Below are 19,819 nucleotides of genomic sequence, written 5' to 3'. Positions count from 1 at the left end.
CCACTGCCTGCTCCGCCGCCGTTGGTCGGCCCCCTGGAGTCGGCGGCCATTCCTCCTCCATGGCTTCTCCCTCCGTCGGCTCCACCGTGGGTCGACATTATGGCTGTGGCCTGGGTCCTGCTTGGCTCCTCCTGCTCCGGGCCCCTCCTGTCTCCTCCCTGACTCCTCCCTCCTTCGTCACCTCCCTGGTCTCTGTCTGCCGGCCCCCTCCCGGGTGTCCGTCCTCCTCCGGAACCCCCTCCCAAGCTCCCACCCACGCCTCCCTCTGTTGATGCTACGGTGCGAGGACGCACCTACCGGGAGGGGGCATAATGTCAGGATCATGGATTGTCTGTCATGTTTTGCCCCTGTTTCTGTTCCCTTATTTGGTCATGTTTCTGTCTTCGTTTTGTTGATTAGTCATCCCATACACCTGTGTTTCCCCAATCATCCCCTGTATTTAAGTCCTAGTCTGTGCAGTCTGTCTCTGTCGGTTCTACTCGTTACGTTGATGTGTTTCCTGCTATCTCCAGTGTTGATGTACCCTGTGTTCCATGGATTAAAGACTGTTTCGTTTATTCCTCGTCTCCATCGTTCCTCACCATCACAGAGTGTGACATTATAACTCACTAACAATACATTTACAATGCATTATATATAGGCTTGATTGAAAGTGCTATTGAAAAGCTGTAAATATTTATTTCTGTATTTGCACAAGTGAAAACTGACCTTTTGTTAAAGGTTATTTCAGGACCAAGAAAGTCACCTTTATTAATGCACTAAACAAAATGTTTGGGAGCTATTAATGCCTGACTGTGTTCTTTGTGTCCAGTTTACAGTGTGGGAATAATTGTCTCTGTGCAGTGGGAGCTGGTCTGATGGCTGGTTGTTGTGTACGGTTGCTCTTAGTTTGTTGTTTGGTCTGGTCTTGAGCGTCATGGTACCAGGGTCATTGAAGTGTGTGTACCCATGCTGGTGGACGGAAAAATTTATCAAGTGTGAAGCACCCTGTCCTGGCAACTTAGACCAGCAGCTGTTAATAGTCTAACTTGGCATTTAATGAGTGTTTACCCATGTAAATAAACCTTGCTAAGCAGGTTAATTTATTTGTGATGGCCATTGAGCTATGAAAGGTACATAATGTGATGTCCCTCAAACGTGGTGAGATATATTTGGGGATATACTGTATGTGGTATATATATTCTGTTCAGTGAGGTTTTTTAGATGTCTCTTTTAAATGACATTTGTACTCCATAACAGCATGCCACATACACTTTCAAGCAAAAGTATTAACACCCCTGCTCATTCTTTACATTGGCGATTTTTGAATAATAGGAATTGTCTAAATATGTTAAAACATATATAAATATATAAAATATTATTTATATTCCCTATATTATTTTTTATTTTTATTACATAGCTTTAATCAAAATAGCCAACTATTTAAAAAAGCTAGTTTTTATTAATTATAAAACTTTTTTCCTAAATAAATTAATACTTTTTTTAGCAATGATGCATTAAATTGCCATTTACAATGTTACAAAAGATTTCTATTCAAAATAAATTAAATTTTAAAATGTGTTAAACAGTTGCTTTAAATTGAAATAATGTTTCACTGTTTTTTTTTTTTTTTATCAAACAAGAGACTTCTTTCAAAAAATATTTTGGGAAAAAAAAAAAACAATCTTGCCTTCCCCAAACTTTTCAACAGTAGTGTATATTTTTTTGTGGTGTTATTATTTATATTTAATAAAAGTAATTTCAAGCATTTAAGCTTCAGGCCTTTAGATCTAATAGTCTTTAAAATTACAAGAAAACTAATTTAGTTCAAATTGTCCAAACATTTAAATTATCGTTTCAGTGATCTTTTTTATTTTATATTTTTTGGAGTTAGTATGGAAAGCTTCTGTCAAGTGAGACTGCAATTTGTTATGAATTTTTAACATTATGATTTTTATTATTGATTTTGGTGGTTGAGTTATTGAACACTATTGGAGGCTGATCTGTTTAGGACTTTGGTTTGTTCTCAGGAACTATAATTGTTCTTAAATTAGAATAATAGCACACAGCAATACCATTTCTGTACTTTGAGATGCATTGGGTGGATTTGTTAGGTTTACTATTCCTCCGAATCCTATCAGCCATTGTTGTAGTGTGACTCACAGTTCATAACAAGATCTGCTGATCTAAGTTTAACCTACAGTACAATATAATGAAACCATGCGTCAGACTATTGCTCCTAAATAAATATTTTCAGCCTTGATCAAATAACACTGAAAATGTTCTGCATTATTGCCTGAGTTGATAGTTTCAGGAGAAGAATAAAGTATGGAGCTGATGAGTGTTTAAATGAGTCTTGCTCCAGGAATGTTTCTGTGTGGTTTATAGCTGGGTGTTGCGGGCAGGTCAATATCTGGGTGTTGGATCCAGGTGCTGGCTGGGTAGAGTCTCTGCTCTCTCTGTACTGAGTGTGACGCAGATGGAAATGTCTGCTTTGCATTTGATTCTTTAACACCATACTTAACTCAAAGAGTTTTTTTGTGCTGCTTTTGAATTGTTGGAAGCATTATCATGTTCTCTAGTGTCCTTCTCACCAGCAGTACAGCAATAATGTAAATGTAGTGTTAGTTGTCCTAATGAAAATAAAAAATAGATTCCCTTAAAAGTGTAAACTATCATAACATTCTTTTTTTTTTTTTTTTGGAGCATCCTGACCAGTCAAAAATGGTCTGAATTTTGGGACGGCACTATGTGTTTGTCAAACCAATGAAATTACGATTTTGTTTGGTAATTGTAGTGGTGCAGAAATCACACACTGCAGCTTTAAAATGGGCAACATGTTAATGTAATGAAAAATGGGAGTTTCCATTATGCATATATTTAGTTTATGATTAATTATATTGCTCATTGCTCTGTAAAATAGTTAATTTCACCTTTGGACCAGGTCATTTGTATTGCATGATCATATTTTTTATCATGCAATATGAAATATTGTAAATGTATCTTTGGACCACATTTTTATTGCATGCTAATATTTTTTTATCATGCAATAAAATATTTTCTTATATCGTACTAAAAATGCTTTGCTTCAAACATGTCGGCAGGGAAGGATCTGCTGGTTGTGACTATAATAAATCCATTGAGTTATTTATAAGCTGGAGTATGCTGACTTGTTGATAATAACAGAATATGATGATGGTAATGGTTGTTATGCCGAGTTCACACTGCACGATTTTCAAAGTCGTCGGGTCACCGTGGTTTTCACACTGCACGACTATCTGAGGTAGCAGTCAGTCGCTGCTGTGTTCACATTGCACGATGGATCGGCGACAGGGGGTTACATATTGCATGACTTCACAATAGGAAGAATCGCCGACAGCTCTGTCTGGTCCGCAAACTACGTTTCACAACAAAACACACGCGCAACGTGATAAGGAAATAACCGTGCATCAGACCGGAGTTCTCGAGCAAGACTGAATTATTAAAAAAATATATATAAAGCCCGCAAATTGTCTGTGAGCTGATTTCCAGCTACAAGGAGAAAAAGAAAAACAGATTATGCAGGAGGGAGATGCAGGGAACAGGGATTGGGTGTTCTGCAAAGAGAGTTGGAGGTAAATCATTTTGCAGTAACTGTTATGCTGATGTTGTGGCTGGTCAAGCAAATGTTTGTGCTTGTTTCTGTATGATATAATTGTTCATATATCTATTAAAATACTGATATTCTGGTCTATAACTCCTCCCAGAACTTCCCTCTGCCCTGTATCTTGGTCTCTCATTGGCTGTAGGTCATCGCCGATGTAGTTTTCAGTCAGAAATCATTGCACACAGCGTGATTGTGAATCGGCGACAGCTCCAGATATTTAGCATGCCAAATATTTCATGGGCGTCGGCGACGTGTCTGCGATTCCCTCAGATCGCGTCTTTGATAATTCACACTGCGTGATTGTCACTCGCGTGAACGAGCCTCCGATATTTGCCTCCGATTTCGGGCATTTGTCGGCGATTTCGCAAAACCTGTCGGCGAGTGAAAAATCGGGCTAAAATCGTGCAGTGTGAACTCGGCATTAGGGCTGTGCAATTAATCGCACCAATCACGGAATCACCAATTACCAATCACGGAACCGGCTTTACTGTCGAGATGCACATGACAATCGCATGCGATTAATTGCAAAGCCCTAGGTTGTGTTTTATCTCCATTGTGATAAAATAAAAGATTTCCCTGGAGAAGAGATCTATTATAGCAAAGATAAGATTGTGGAAGAAAGTCAGTTAGACCATGTGATGACAATATAAGCTGGGAAATAGCCAAAACATTGGTTGAATATAAATCATCAGTTTATAAATCATTATTTGATCCTTCTATAGACCTTATGTAGCTCCACCCCTTTTTTCAGCACTGTGCTCGTTGTCTTCTAACTTCTGTATGCATTTCTAGGTAAGGTCGTACGAATTTATGAATTAACCTGACATTTTAAAGTCTTCCCGGTCTACTGACATTTATGACATCCGCTTTGAACATTACAATGCTCAAGAAAACTTTCGTTAACTCTACAATAAGTAAACTTCACTTTAACTTACCAGTGAATTACTCTTCAACAGTGATGCTATAGAGCTACTGCAAAAACGGAAGTTCAAAGACAAAATTTTAAAGATGGCTTTGTGCTTGTTTCTCCGATGCATAAGGTCTATATTAATTTGGTTTTGGAATGTCTTAATTGATATTGATTATTTATTGATAATAATTGTCTATATTAATTGAAATTTTGGAATCACTGCAAAGAGAATCAAAATCCTGCGTCATTCCTGGTGAAAAAAGAAGTGCACTTAATTGTGAATGTATTAAATGTATTCAAATTCTAAAAGTATATTTAAAAAAACTGTTTTTGCAGATATAATATTAATGAAATTAAAAAAGGCCATTTAAGTGTACTTTCAGAGAGTATTTTCATGACTTTTTTTGACATATAGGCCCGGTTTCACAGATGGGGTTTAGCTTAAGCCAGGACTAGGCCATAGTTCAATTAGGATTTTAAAGTAATTTTTATAAACATGCCTTAGAAAAAACATTACTGGTGTGCATCTTGAGACAAAACAAGGGCACTGACATATTTCAAGATCAATCAGTACAAGTTTCTTTCAGTTGAAACTAGGCTTAAGCTTAGGCTTAGGCTTTAAGTCTGTGAAACTGGGGGATAAATATGTACTTAAGTCCTACTTAAGTGGGTCACACTAAAGCAAACTGAAGTTCAGTTAATTGCGTTTAATTTAAATTTAATCTATTTTTATTTGCTGAAAACATGCACAAAAAAAAACATTCAGTAATGTTATATTCATTTAAAGTATATTATTTTCATAATAAGTATGTTTTATATATTCATAATAAGTATATTTTTAAAAGTATGTTCAAGTTTACTTCTTTTTCACAAGTATCCAAATGTGTTCTGAGCATGTAAACACCTATTATTATTACTTTATATACTGGTACTTTTGTGTTTCAAACACAGTGTACCTGTAACTTAGAATTGTTTATTTTGAGTTTGTCATTGAGTATGTCATTTTTCATTTTTATTCCTCTGTTCCCACAGTTCTATGTGCTGATCGAGTGGGCCAGATGACTAAGACATATAATGATATAGATGCTGTGACACGTCTCCTGGAGGAGGTAAGCCGCGGGAAGTGGGAGGATGGGTCATAGCTGTCATTTAAAAATAAAAAATAGAGTGAAGGATTTTTTTTTTTTTTTTGGTGTAAAGCGTGTCTCGTGTGTTGTGATGTAGGTCTAACAGTGTACCATAATAGTTCATGATTGCATGAGTATCATCCACAGTCTTGCATTCCTGCACTGGATGATGTTCCCATACGTTTTAGAGAGATTATAATTATTGTGAACTAGATATAATATCCATGATGGGTTTTTTTTCACGACCCAGGATTTTCATCTATTTATATTCAGTTTCTGTAAAACGTAGTAATAAAGCCTCTGAAAGTCTCATGCTATCCAGATTAGCACAGTTTGATAGTGAATGTAAAGCTAAACAGGAAACTTATGGGGTCACTTTGTGTTCCTTTGTGTGTCAATTCAGAAAGAGCGGGATTTGGAGTTGGCGGCTCGTATTGGCCAGTCCCTGCTGAAAAAGAACAAAACCCTCAGCGAGAGGAACACCTTCCTGGAGGAGCAGGTGGAGCACATACGAGAAGAGGTAAGAGAAGAAAACCGAAAGGTGAGACAAGCCTGTTGGCTAATGTCATCTTTTCTTTCTAAATTTAGTGTCAATAGTGGTGCCCGAAATTACACACCCTCTAAAGAAGAATGTTTTTAAACAGCACCAGATTAGGGTTGTTTAAGCTTGCAAAAATAGTAGAACCCTTTTTGATACTAAAAAGACCCCTTCTGAAAAGGTTCCATGAAGAACCATAGTTTGAAAAGGGATGTATAGAACCTTAATGGTTCTTTAAAGAACTTTTAATCAATAGGTTCATTAATAATTATTTAATATTAGTTTTATTTTATTATTTATTCATTTTATGTTTTTATCTGCATTGTCGTATAATACCTTGAAACCTCTATTAGGGTTTTCCATAAAAACAATTTAAAAAACAATGACAGCAACTGTCAGTTAGGTATTTATATTTTTATTGACATGGGAAGTTGTACCAAAAATGATGGTGTGCTAACAACCATCAAGCTAACAACACAACTAAGTCATTAGTTGAGTGCATAAATTATAATTAACATTGAATATAAATACATCAAGAAATAAAACATTATTGATAGGAAACTGTCCAGTCACACTTTGTAAGTTAAAATTTATGGACATTTTAAGAAGGATATAAAGTACCTGTTGACAGTCTGTGAAGGTGGAGCTCCAGAAAATCAATAATGAGGTGGCTTTGAAAGTATTTATTCATTTATTCATTTATTTTAAGAAGCAAAAAGGCGGGAATAAATAACTTAAAGAACCATGTCAGCATAAAATGGTTGTTAGTATTACTAAGTACAGTATTACTATGTGTAAAGAACCTTTAAAGAACATTCTTTTTTAGCAGCATAAAACATTTGATCTAAAAACATTCTTGTAAAAAACGACACAGTCTATTTGAGTCTACAGTTATTGTTGCATGCATACAGTGACTGTTTGTATGCGTCCATGCAGGTGTCTCAGCTGCGTCACGATCTGTCAATGAAGGAGGAACTCCTGCAGTTCTACACAAGTGCAGCTGAGGAGAGTGATGGAGAGTCTGCTTCTAGCACACCGTGAGTCCATGAGTCCAATAATAATAGAACTCCACACAATCTGAGGTATCATTCATGCATTAATAAAGAATGAATGATACCTCAAATTGTGTGGAGTGCTATTATTTTTCTATTTTTGCCTGAAAATTGTACAAATCTGTTATTTTTAGTGAGGAGATTTCTATGTACTAAAGGAGGCACATCTGTTTGTGATTTTTCTTTGCAGTATTCGCAGAAATGACTCGTCTTTTACGGTCCCGAATTACCTCCCTCTAGATTCACTACAGAAGAAACTCTTTGACCTGGAGGAAGAGAACATCGTCCTGCGATCAGAGGTGAGAGAGTGAGGCCTGGCCTCACATCCTTCAGCTGCTCATAAGAATGCTTTGCATAATATTATTCGAAACAGCCTCCAGTCAAACTTATCAGAGGTATATCACATTTCCAAGACAAACAAAATATGTAACAGCTTCATTCCCAGATAAAGATATTTGCCAGTTATCTGTGCGCTTTAGTAAAATAAAACTTGGAAATAATAATAATATGATAACTTATAACCAAATTATAAACACACCCACAAAGATATGTGGTTAGTTAAAAATAAAATTTGTATAACTTAATACCTTTTAAAAGTTAAAAAAATTTAAACATTTTAGATTATATGATTATAGTTTTTGACACTGCAAAAGAGTCAGAGGTAAATTCACTGTCACATCAGAATGTCTCTCTTTCTTGATGTACTGTAACTGTAGATCTGCAGTGACGTGTGTGGGGCATCTGACCCCAACAGACAGGTGGAATTGCATGCCTCACTGACGATGAAATCTTCATCCACACCTACACAAGACCTATTCACAACAAAACATTTTAGAAACTTCAGTACCAACAGATGAATACAAATCCAAAGACATCACAGTATAATATTTCTCAGTTTATGTGAACCCCATTAAACTGGGCCATGACATGAAAACAACAAGCTTGTGTATCAACTCCATAGCTTTGCCTTTTGCTGTAGATTAAATTCAGCCTACATTGTTTTGCTCTAAAACACGGGCACTAGACACAACCTGTTCTTCTGACAAGAACACTGAAACAAAGAATGAGTCTTGTAAAATGATGCCTCCATTGTTTATTCAGATCATTCCTTAACATGTGTGTGTGTGCGTGTGTGTGCGTGTGTGTGTGTGCATGCGTGCATGTGTGCGTGCGTGCATGTGTGTGCGTGTTTATAGGCAAATCACTTGGAGACAGAGACCATCTCGTATGAAGAAAAGGAACAACAGCTTGTAAATGACTGTGTTAAAGAACTCAGTGAGTAGATCCACCTCAACGATCATATTCCCTCCCAGTGTAAACTTGATATTACATAATCATCCTACACTAGTTAAATTCATGTATGCTATTCATTACCTTATTGGTCCATCATTGTAATATAACAGTTTAGTTATTAATGGCTTGAACTGCACATACTGAGGGGCTAATGTATAACTTGCTTTGAATGGGGATTGGGGACTTTCCATGGTTTTTGTTTACTAAGGGTGCGTTTGACACATGAAGTCTATCTCTTCCCCCTTAGGAGATGCTAACATACAGATCTCTACGATTGCGGAGGAGCTGGCTAAGAAAACAGAGGACGCCTCTCGGCAGCAAGAGGAAATCACACACCTCCTCTCTCAGATCGTGGACCTGCAGAAAAAAGCCAAATCTGTGAGTTCTCCTCACTGTCCAGTAGACGTGATTAATGCATGGCTCTCTGAAATGCTTGTTTCAGATTGGTCAGTATAACACGGAATTGGACAATATAACACAGAATACAATCTTATAAATATAAAACTATATTTAAAAACTTTGCAAGATAAAACCATTTAACACAACCTGCTAAATAGCCAGTTACAGGAATACATCACCTGCTATTTATTATTATTATTATTATTATTACTGATACATTTTAATAGTAATAATATTAGTATTGTTGGTAATAATTTTTTGTATTATTTATTTATTTCACTAGCTTGACTAGTTTTCTTTAGTGTGATATAAGAACCAAAATTAATGCTGCTGTGTTCAATGTTCATTGCTAATAAGAAATGTATTAGTGAAGCATAATCACAACAGTTTTTTATTTGGTTCTCATTTAGTTTAGTTTGTTGTGCTGTCAGTTATAGGAAGCAAAGTTCTGTCTATGTATTCATGTGTAATGTTTGTTATTTTTCAGTATGCACTAGAAAATGAAGAGCTCACCCAGCACCTGGGAGCTGCTAAAGATGCCCAAAGAGCACTAACAGCAGAGGTAACACGTGCGCACACACTCAAACGCACCAGCATATTCACATACTGTAATTCAACTAAAATGCCGCCATGTAACAAGTAACCATAAAATTGATGTGTATTATCTTTTGAATTGTGTGATTTGAATTGAAACTGTGATCTGACTGATTAAATGAATTTTACTGCTGTTTTCACCTGCTATCAGTCTCTTTATCTCAGTCTTTATCTGTTTCTTTCTGTCTGTAGCTGAGGGAGCTGGAGGATAAGTATGCTGAATGTATGGAGATGCTTCATGAAGCTCAGGAGGAACTGAAGAACTTCAGGAATAAAACGCTGCCTCTAAGTACACCGCGACGATTCCACTCACTCGGTCTCTTCCCCATGGTGAGAAACGGACAACAAGAAAATTATTATTGTTTTAATATTTTGTTAAAATTGTAAATGTAATAATGTATTTAGGGCTGTCACGATTCCTCGATTCAATTCGAGTATTGATTATAAAAAATCCTCGATTGCATTTTGCCCGTGTCGAGTAACCAGCAAAATACCGGAAGTGGCGCATACCACGGACAAGAATCCATGAAATGCATTATTATACAGATTTCTAAGACTGCATGATATATTAAACCCATTTGAAAATCATAATAAAGCATAGTACTATTGTGAATTCACAAACACTACAATTCAATTAAATAAATAAATGCGATGCAGGTTTAATATATGCGAGCATGCGTGTAGGTTACGTTCGTGCATCTCAGAGCGGCTCCGTTCACAGGAAATGCTGCTCCACACAAACTGCTATCGTTTGCATGTGTGGAGCGTCTCAAACTCCATCTTTGCATATTGCTGTGAGTTTGGGTTTATTATAAGGTTCATCTGGGAACGCAACGTGCACCATTTTATCAGATTAGTAAGGTAAATCATTTATAAACCTATGCCAACATGAGTTTACACGTTTTGATGTCCACATATTCAAGAAATTACAGTGGCTATAGTCTTTTCTGTCGTAAAAAAAAACATTAATCAAATATTAAAGATTAATTGGACATTTTAATTAAATGTTATGTCAATATTAACCCTTAAATGCATGGATGTTTCGCCAATCATTATTACATATTCGGGTCTTTAGCGACCTGGATCTGTATATCTAACACAGATGGTTCTCTAACTGCTGCAAAAACATAAAACTCTCCTGATATTTTGATAACAATTACAAAAGAATAAAATAAAGCATATTTTGTTACATTTTACATGAAACATCACATAACCATTGTGTATCAAACAGTGCCACCTTGAGGAATAAAGGTGAACTGCACTTATTGAGTCATTAGTCGCTCTGCTGCGAACGGCTCGATTTCCTTCGGCGGGTCTGAGGAGGAAGCTGCTGTGGATGACTCTGTGTCATTGACGGCTTCAGATGCAGAAGAGTGTTCTGGCGAAGAACCCAACACCCCTACACCGACTCAAACAACACGGCCCAGCATGGGCAGCAAGATGATCCGCGTCCTAACCAAGGCTGTGGAGGATCTCGGCCTGGCTTGGTTGGCTCCAGAAGAGCCTGCCCACTGCCCTCATGACGAGTGGTACCTGAAGGGACTCCGTCAACAATCCTCCCGCCAATGGCTGCCCTGTTTCTGCTGACAGTTAATGAGGAACTCACCAGGCCTGCCCCCTACTCCGCGCATGTTAATCCCTCTACTTGTGGCCACTCTCACCACTGTTTATGGCTCTGAAGAACAAGGTTATAGCAAGCTCACTCCTCTGGAAGAGGCGGTCGCTGTGCATCTGTGCCCTCCATCGGCCCTGGGGTTGAAAGCCCATGCAGCGCACCCATCTACGCCCTGCAGGACTATCTCAGCCCTAGTGAACAGGGCTTATTCAGTGGCTGGCCAGGCTGACTCAGCGCTTCACACGATGGTGGTGCTCCAAGTGTTCCAGGCTAAACTTCTCCACACCATGGACGAGTCCAGCCAGAGTTCTGATGCCTTCAGAGAGCTGCGCAAAGTGACTGACTTTGCTCTGCTCACTAATAAGGCCACTGTGCAGGTGATCGGCGAGGACATGGCCAACTTGGTGGTGCTGGCTAAATCTAACAGAGATCAGGGACAGGGTCAGTTCTCACCGAGGCTGGAACTCCCTCAAAGAAGTCTCGCACTTGCTCTCCATCCCTCCACTTAACACTGAGCGATGGAAGCTCCATTCAAGCTGCGTCCGTCCTTCCCATTCAGTGCGCACCCAAGCAAACTCCCGCTGTGATAGGAGATCCACATACTCAAAAGAGCATTTCTCTTCTCCTCATTACCACGAATGTCAGTTCCCTGCCTCCGTGCGGCGATCTACCATTCGAGAAACTCAGACCACTTGCCATCCGGTTTCAGGCTTGGAAAGCTATCCTGGATGTGTCAATTTGGGTTCTAAAAGCCATAGAACGAGGCTACTTGCTTCAGTTTGCTCACAGGCCACCTCACTTCAGAGGTATCATTCAAACTACGGTACGGGACAACGATGCTCACGTTCTCCGGTCCAAAGTACAAACACTGCTTGCAAAAGGAGCCATGGAAACGGTTCCTCTAGTGAACAGCGAGTCGGGCTTTTACAGCTGTTACTACCTCATTCCCAAGAAAGATGGCAGGCTCAGACCCATTCTCGATTTCAGGCATCTGAACCACTCGCTCATGAGCCATCAGCCGTTCAAGATGCTGACTTTGAAACAGATCCTCGCGCAAGTATGCCCTGAGGACTGGTTTCTATCAGGGGATCTGAAAGATGCTTACTTTCATATCCAGATAGCCCCCATCTCAGACCATTCTTGAGATTTGCATTCGAGGGAGTGGCCTATCGATATACAGTCCTGCCATTCGGACTGTCTCTGGCCCCACACACTTTTACGATGTGCATCGACGTGGCTCTTTCCCCTCTGAGACAGATGGGAATCCACATTCTGAACTACCTCGACGATTGGCTGGTTTTAGCCAGATCAGAATGGGAACTCATCACTCGCAGGCCGCTGCTGCTCAGCCACCTGGAACGGCTTGGGTTGAGAATTAATTTAGCCAAGAGCTTTTTGTCTCTCAGCCAGCAAGTAGTCTTTCTGGGGGCAGTTATTGATTCTGCCCGGTTGCGGGCATGGATTACGTCAGTTGAGACTGACCTCCAGAAGGAAGGTGGTTACGACATATGCCTCCAACTCAGGTTGGGGAGCCCTATACGAGGGTGGACTGGCATTCGGCTCCTGGTAAAACCGGGAGCAACGCTTACACCTCGTCCTGGTCCGTTCGGACAACATGACGGTGGTAGCCTTTATCAATCGACAAGGCGGTCTCAGGTCACATTCCCTTCACAGGAGGCTTGACGCATCCTTTTATGGGCACAATGCTGAGAGCAGTTCATGTGCCAGGCAGACTGAACCAAGGGGCAAACATGTTGTCCAGGGACAATGGGGCTCCAGGAGAATGGAGACTACATCCCCAAATGGTTCAAATTATCTGGTCTGTCTTCGGCAAGGCAGAGGTGGACCTCTTCGCCTCAGAAGACAACTTTCACTGCCCAATTTACTTTTCGATACAGCGAGATGCCCTGGCCCACGATTGGCCCAGCGATTGCCAGGGAAGTCAGATATTCGGTCCTCTTGGTGGCCCCACTCTGGAGGAATCAGATATAGTTCCCTGAGTTGATTCAGCTGCTATCGGCAGCCCCTTGGCCGATACAACTGAGGACTGACCTTCTCTTGCAAGCGAAGGGCATGATTTGACATCCCTGGCCAGAGCTGTGGAGCCAATTACTCAATTACCAAAATAATCGTTAGTGACAGCCCTAAATGTATTATTAATTTGTGAATTATTTATCATTAAATTAATATCTATCTATCTATCTATCTATCTCTCTCTCTCTCTATATATATATATATATATATATAGAGAGAGAGAGTTATGAGGACATTTCTGAATTAAATATTCTGATAAGGTCATGTGATATCAGCTGTAGTATATTACTGTTTTAAAGCATTTATTGTTATTTAGTGTGTGCTACAGTAAGCAGTACACTAGTATGCTATATATACACTAGTATACATATGATATCACTGTTATTCCCCTAGCTGATGGTGTGTTTGTGCTTTGTGTGTAACAGGACTCTTTAGCTGCTGAAATTGAAGGCTCCATGAGAAAAGAGATTCAGATGTCTGATCCAGACATAGAGGAACAAAGGTGTATTAGTGTTTCATTTCCTGTGTCCTGCCTATGTCCCATATCCTGCATGAGTTAAGAATTTGCATTCAGAGTCAGTTTCAGAGCAATATAACATATATTCTAATCTCTGTTACAAGGCACTGTATGTTTAAAATGTTTTCCTATTATATTTTCATCAGTTTAGCTTACTGGTTAAAGATCTGAGCGGATAATCGAATGGTTGTAGGTCCAAATCATCTAAGGATGGCATTGTAATCCATCTAAACTTTTTAAGGAGAGTAAGGAGAGAGAGAAAAAACCTTTCGCATGAACCTCTGTACATTCTTGTCTTCTCTTTTTGTTCAGGTTGCACCCTAAACGTGTCTTTGAGACAGTGCGTAACATCAACCAGACTGTTCGGCTGTGCTCCATGGGCCCGTCCCCCATGAACATCCCAGGGTCCAATCAGACATCCTGTACGAATTCCAGGCATTCTAGTTGTCTGAGCACACCCCGTTCGAGCATGTACGGAGGGGACGGTGTTGAAATGGACAACCGCACTAACAGTATGCTGATGGAAACCCAATCACATCAGGACGGGTAAGAGCATCAAACGCGGTTTTAAACCATAAATGTTTCAGCAGTATGATAGAAATGTGTTGTGTGTTTTCTTAACTATAGTTTGGGGACATTTTTTTTCTATTTGAGGACCTCCAGGGACATCATTTGGAAAAATGACATGGTTACAATTAGTTACAAATTTTTAATAAATGATAATAACTGAGCACCAAATCAGTATATTAGATTGATTTCTGAATAATAATGTGTCACTGAAGATTTCCATCACAGGGATAAATTATTTATAAAATGTATTACAGCAGAAAATCATTATTTTAAATTTTGTGTGTATGTATGTATGTGTATGTGTATGTTTTTTTTTGTTTTGTTTTTTTGCACTATTCCTGTTTTTAGTTATTTATGATCAAATAAATTCAACCTTGGTGAGCATAAAATACTTTCAAAAACATTAAACAGTCTTTAAATTATTTTTTTATATATATATATATATATATATATATACAGTATATATATCATGTTATACGTTTTAGAGAAAAAAGTTTTGTTTAGTTTAATCTGTAGTAACTATAACTACTATATTGATTATTGATTCGTCTTTAAAAACTCCATATCCATTTTTCCGAACTTGTAGATTGACTTTAGTGTAACTAGTGTTCTATTTATTTATACAAAAAAAAAAGAGAGAGAGAATATTAGCCTTTTATCATATATTGCAGTTATACTGTAACATGAAAATAATTATCAGCTTACATATTTGCACTGGCAAGAATTATATTGATTTGTTGGTTCTATTTTATATTTGTAAGTTCTTCATTAGTGGACATTGGACCACACTGTATTGTTTGAATCTTTTTCTGTAATATTTGTTCCAGCTCTGATGACTCCAACAGAAAGCCTGGCACGCCTGGCACACCCGGCTCTCGTGACCTGGAGGCGGCACTGCGTCGTCTTTCCCTTCGACGGGACAACTACATTAGCGAGCGGCGTTTCTTTGAGGAGGAGAGAGAGCGTAAACTCAACGCCCTGGCAGAAGAGAAGAGCGAATTATACGAGGAGAGAGATGGTGGGAGTGGCAGTGAAGACGGCGGCCCCCTCACTCCGGCAGACAGCATCATGTCTCTGGGCACCCTGCACTCGGTTTACTCCATCTACAGCGTCCGATCCTACCTGCCGGAGAAACTCCAGATCGTCAAGCCTCTGGAAGGTGACCGAGCCAAGTCCAGGCCTTTCACCCTCTTATTGTTTGATGCTCTGTGGGCATTAATGCACCACAGTGCTGAAGACCTGTCTACACAACACTCCTTCTATTTCAGACACACACAACCTCGCTGCTGGTTTGAGATTTAGACACGTCACACTATATACACACTACTGGTCAAAAGTTTGGAATGTAGAAGAATTTTTTTTATGTTTTTAAAAGTCTCTTATGCTCACCAAGGCTGTGTTTATAAGAAATGCAATTAAAAACAGTAGTATTATGAAATATTATTAATTCAAAATAACTATTTTCTATTTTAATATATTTTAACATATAATTTATTCCTTTGATTTTCAGCAGCCATTACTCAAAACGTCAGTGTCACGTGATCTTTCAGAAATTATTATTATATGCTGATTTGGTGCGTAAAACATCTGTTATTATCAATGTTGAAAATATTTTTTGCTGCTTAATATTTTTGTGGAAACCATGATGCACTGCCATTGAAATGTTTGGACCAAGTAAAATTTAAAAAAGAAGAAAGAAAAAAATACTTCTATTAAGCAATAATGCTTTCAATTTATAAAAATGCTTTTGAATTTATAAATACATTTATAATGTTAAAAAATATTTTTATTGTAATCAAAAACACTTCTAAATTATAATCAAATTTCACAATATGACACACATACCACAAATGTTTTTACTGTTTAGTTGCTGTTCATATAACTGATCATTTAAATGCAGTCTTGTTGAGCGTAAGAGACTTTTCAAAAACATAAAAACTGTAATTATTCCTGTTTTGTGTGTGTGTGTGTGTGTGTGTGTGTGTGTGTGTATATATATATATATATACACATGCACATAGAACTGCATTTGAAAATTAGGATTTAATGTGAGGAGCACAACTCTATCCATGATGCACTTTTTTTTTTTTTCATAGAGGTAGTAGTACTAAGGCGTATTTTAAAATGGTGTTTTTCATTTACAAAAAGTTAGAAACATGCTTCTTCAAAGCTTATCTTTCACTTATTGTTTTATGTGGAGTTTATTATCTTCACGTCAACAACAGGGTCACTGAATTAATTTAGCTTTGAATAATAGGGCTGCAACAGTTTGTCATGTTCTTCAGTTTTAGATAAGTGTTAACTGTAAACCACTCACAGCCTTATGATTCATAATCATATCTCTAGCTACCTCTGCTCGTTATAGTTAAAAGATAAACTAGGCAGTGTGACATAGCCTACCCATTAGTAAAGGTTATTAGGAATTGCAGAAAACTCAAATGCATGTTAACAAATGATCAATGCTCTGATTTCGTTAGCACCTTTGAGTATGTTTTAAAAGGTACTGACAGGAAATCTAATAGATTAGCTCCAGAGAAAGGGCTTTTGAGGAATAGTTGGCTCAAAAAATGTAATTCTATCATTCACTCACCTTTATGACATTCCAAACCTGTATGAATTTCTTTCTTCTGCTGAACACAAAAGAGTTCATTTTAAAGAATGTTGGTAACCAATTCATTTTGCTTACCATTGATGGAAAAAAACAGCCATTTCTTTCAAAATATCTTCTTTTATAATTCCACAGAAAACTCATACAGGTTTGGAACAGTATGAATTTTCATTTTTTGGGTGAACTATACATTGCTATATCTGTTTACTCCCTTCGTTTCTGTCAATTTTAAGTTTGTGTGTTTGCATCCTTCTTTTGTTTTCTTATCTTTTCATTTTCTTACCTGTCTGTTTTTAGTTCTCTAATAAACACAACGTTAATTTATCCCTCCTTCTTTTCTCTTTCTTTGTTTTAGTCTGTCCACAGCAAGAGTCAATGTGTATTACAGCTTTGGTTATGTATCATGAAATTTTCAAGGGCACAGATTGTATTTAAAATAAAATGGACTACATGCAAAGTTAATTAAATCCAAGACTACAGTACATACTATAATCTGAAATAACACCCCTAATTAAAATGACTAAATTATTAATATTAAATAGTTTAATATGTATTTATGATCATGTTATCAGTTAAATATGTATTTGCTGAACATCTGGACATAGAATAGAATAGAATAGAATAATAAAAACACATATTAAGTAATTTGTTAGATTATAATTTTATCCCTAAAATGGAATGGAATGCAGGCATACCTTACATTACAAAGACTCACATATCAGTTCTATGTCTATATCTAAAAACTATGTATTTTATCTCAATATTACAGAGTTGCTAAAGTGCTACATTTTTCTGGACTAGCCATTTTAGCAGCATTTACATTACTGAACAGAAACCCAATATTTAGATCATGTCATGATGCGTTCATTCTTTCCTCATTTCTTTCGGAATGCATAAAATGCTAATCTGAAAACTTTTATGTCACACTTGATGCATGTCACCTTGCGTTCATGATCTCAGAGTGTTCTCGGTGTTCTGTGGCATTTGCTACAGTTTGTATCTGATCTTCGCTCTCGTTTCCGCTACCCATCAGGTTCGGCCACTCTGCACGCATGGCAGCAGCTCGCTCAGCCACACCTGGGTGGCATCCTGGATACACGGCCGGGCGTCGTGACCAAGGGCTTTCGACCACTGGAGCTGGACCTGGAAGAGGTGTACCAATTCACTGACCTGGAGGAAGATGAGCCAGGACAGCATTCCCAATCTGCCATCTCTACCTCTTGCCTGGGCTCTCTGCCTTGTTCACCTGCTTTGCGACGACCTCGTGCCAACAATACTGATAACCAGGAAGAGCAGCTCAGAGAAAATGGAGGGACCCCTGGAGTGGGGTCAGATCGAATGGAGGCTGTAGAGAAGGAGGTCTTATCTGGTGAGGGACCCTCGTAACCCCACTAACCCTCTGGACAGGCTTAGGGGGAGGGAACATAAGGCCTCACTGTAAAACAGACAATGGCCTAGTGGAGTACCCATAAGCCCCAGTTGTATTGTGCCTGTGAGGGTCTAGGATGAGCTGCTTCTCTCCTCGTTCAGCTGCAGGCACACACCCACTGCACATCATCCACTCACCCTGAAGACAGCTGCCATATTCTTTTGAGTATAGTCATTTTTTAACATTTTACTGTCATTCTGCCTGTCAGTCATTTCTCTGGCTCTTCGTGCTGAAAAATGAGAATTGAGCTTTTGGAAATTCTTGAATACATGTTGAAAAATGCTTTAAATATTAATAAATAAAAAATAAAATAACAATACATATTAATAAATAATATTTTTGTATCAAAACTGAAATGTTTTGCCATTTAATTTTAATTAAATGTATTACTAAATACAGTTTAATAATATAATTCAACAACATAATATAATTTTATAATTATGTTTATATACCATTTACATATAGAATTATACTAATATACTACATGTATTGTATTATAGTAATGGGCAATCTGAATTATCCTAAAATATGCTTAATGTATGTTTATTCATATATATGGAGTACCCATAAGCCCCAGTTGTATTGTGCCTGTGAGGGTCTAGGATGAGCTGCTTCTCTCCTCGTTCAGCTGCAGGCACACACCCACTGCACATCATCCACTCACCCTGAAGACAGCTGCCATATTCTTTTGAGTATAGTCTTTTTTTTTTTACATTTTACTGTCATTCTACCTGTCAGTCATCTCTCTGGCTCCTTGTGCTGAAAAAATGAGAATTGAGCCTTTGGACTCACTCTAGAATGAAGTAAAATACTTTAAATATTAATAAATAATAATAAATGTTAATAAATAATATTTTTGAATCAAAATAAATTGGTATTTTTTTGCAGTTACATTTTAATTTAATTCATTACTAAATACAATTTAATAACAATTCAATAACAACATAATTGAATAATTATATTCATATACAATTGACATATATGTAATATGCAGCATATATTGTATTGTAGTAATGGGCAATCTGAATTATCCTAAAATATGCTTTATTTCTATTTATTTTATATGTATTCATTCATTTATTTATTTATATAATTTTATACATTTATTTACTTTTTTTCTTTTTTTTTGCAGATCCAGACATGGTCTTGACAGGCTTTCATTTATCCTTTAACAATTCACACCAAATCATTGATATTATATAAAATTGGTAGCTCTACTCTTATACTTATACTTACAAATATGAGTGTGATAATAAGTGATATTTAGTATTAGCTTCTAGACTCAATTCTCATTTTCAGCACTAGTTAATTTCCTAAAGACTCCTCTCAGTCACTCTTCTTACCTGCATTACCAGAGTTTAACGCCTGGGGGGAAAAAAGACATTTATTTACTACTCACTCTCTCCACACACTTGTCCCCTGATAAACCTGTATGTGAGCACAGAGTGTGATGTTTGAAATTAAACTGTACATCACACATGCACATCCCTGGATGCATTTAACACACA

At 37.7% G+C, this 19,819-nt stretch overlaps 1 protein-coding gene across 3 annotated transcripts in view; it reads left to right on the top strand.

Moving 5' to 3' along the window:
* Positions 1 to 19,819, top strand: part of LOC107704104 (trafficking kinesin-binding protein 1-like) — a 47,694-nt gene that overhangs the window by 23,599 nt on the left and 4,276 nt on the right. For all 3 annotated transcript variants that reach the window (XM_016506956.1, XM_016506959.1, XM_016506958.1), the window contains 12 exons: positions 5,568 to 5,644; positions 6,066 to 6,182; positions 7,137 to 7,237; positions 7,443 to 7,551; positions 8,449 to 8,527; positions 8,793 to 8,923; positions 9,432 to 9,506; positions 9,731 to 9,868; positions 13,613 to 13,689; positions 14,017 to 14,250; positions 15,102 to 15,433; positions 17,916 to 18,251. In XM_016506956.1, the coding sequence (XP_016362442.1) occupies positions 5,568 to 5,644; positions 6,066 to 6,182; positions 7,137 to 7,237; positions 7,443 to 7,551; positions 8,449 to 8,527; positions 8,793 to 8,923; positions 9,432 to 9,506; positions 9,731 to 9,868; positions 13,613 to 13,689; positions 14,017 to 14,250; positions 15,102 to 15,433; positions 17,916 to 18,251 (1,806 nt within the window). The remainder of the gene's footprint in view (positions 1 to 5,567; positions 5,645 to 6,065; positions 6,183 to 7,136; positions 7,238 to 7,442; positions 7,552 to 8,448; positions 8,528 to 8,792; positions 8,924 to 9,431; positions 9,507 to 9,730; positions 9,869 to 13,612; positions 13,690 to 14,016; positions 14,251 to 15,101; positions 15,434 to 17,915; positions 18,252 to 19,819) is intronic.

Source organism: Sinocyclocheilus anshuiensis, unplaced genomic scaffold (assembly GCF_001515605.1).
Source record: "Sinocyclocheilus anshuiensis isolate Anshui unplaced genomic scaffold, SAMN03320099.WGS_v1.1 scaffold1272, whole genome shotgun sequence".
Classification (NCBI taxonomy): Eukaryota; Metazoa; Chordata; class Actinopteri; order Cypriniformes; family Cyprinidae; genus Sinocyclocheilus; species Sinocyclocheilus anshuiensis.
The sequence above is the reverse complement of the archived record's forward strand: the minus strand, read 5'-3'. Positions and strand labels throughout refer to the sequence as shown.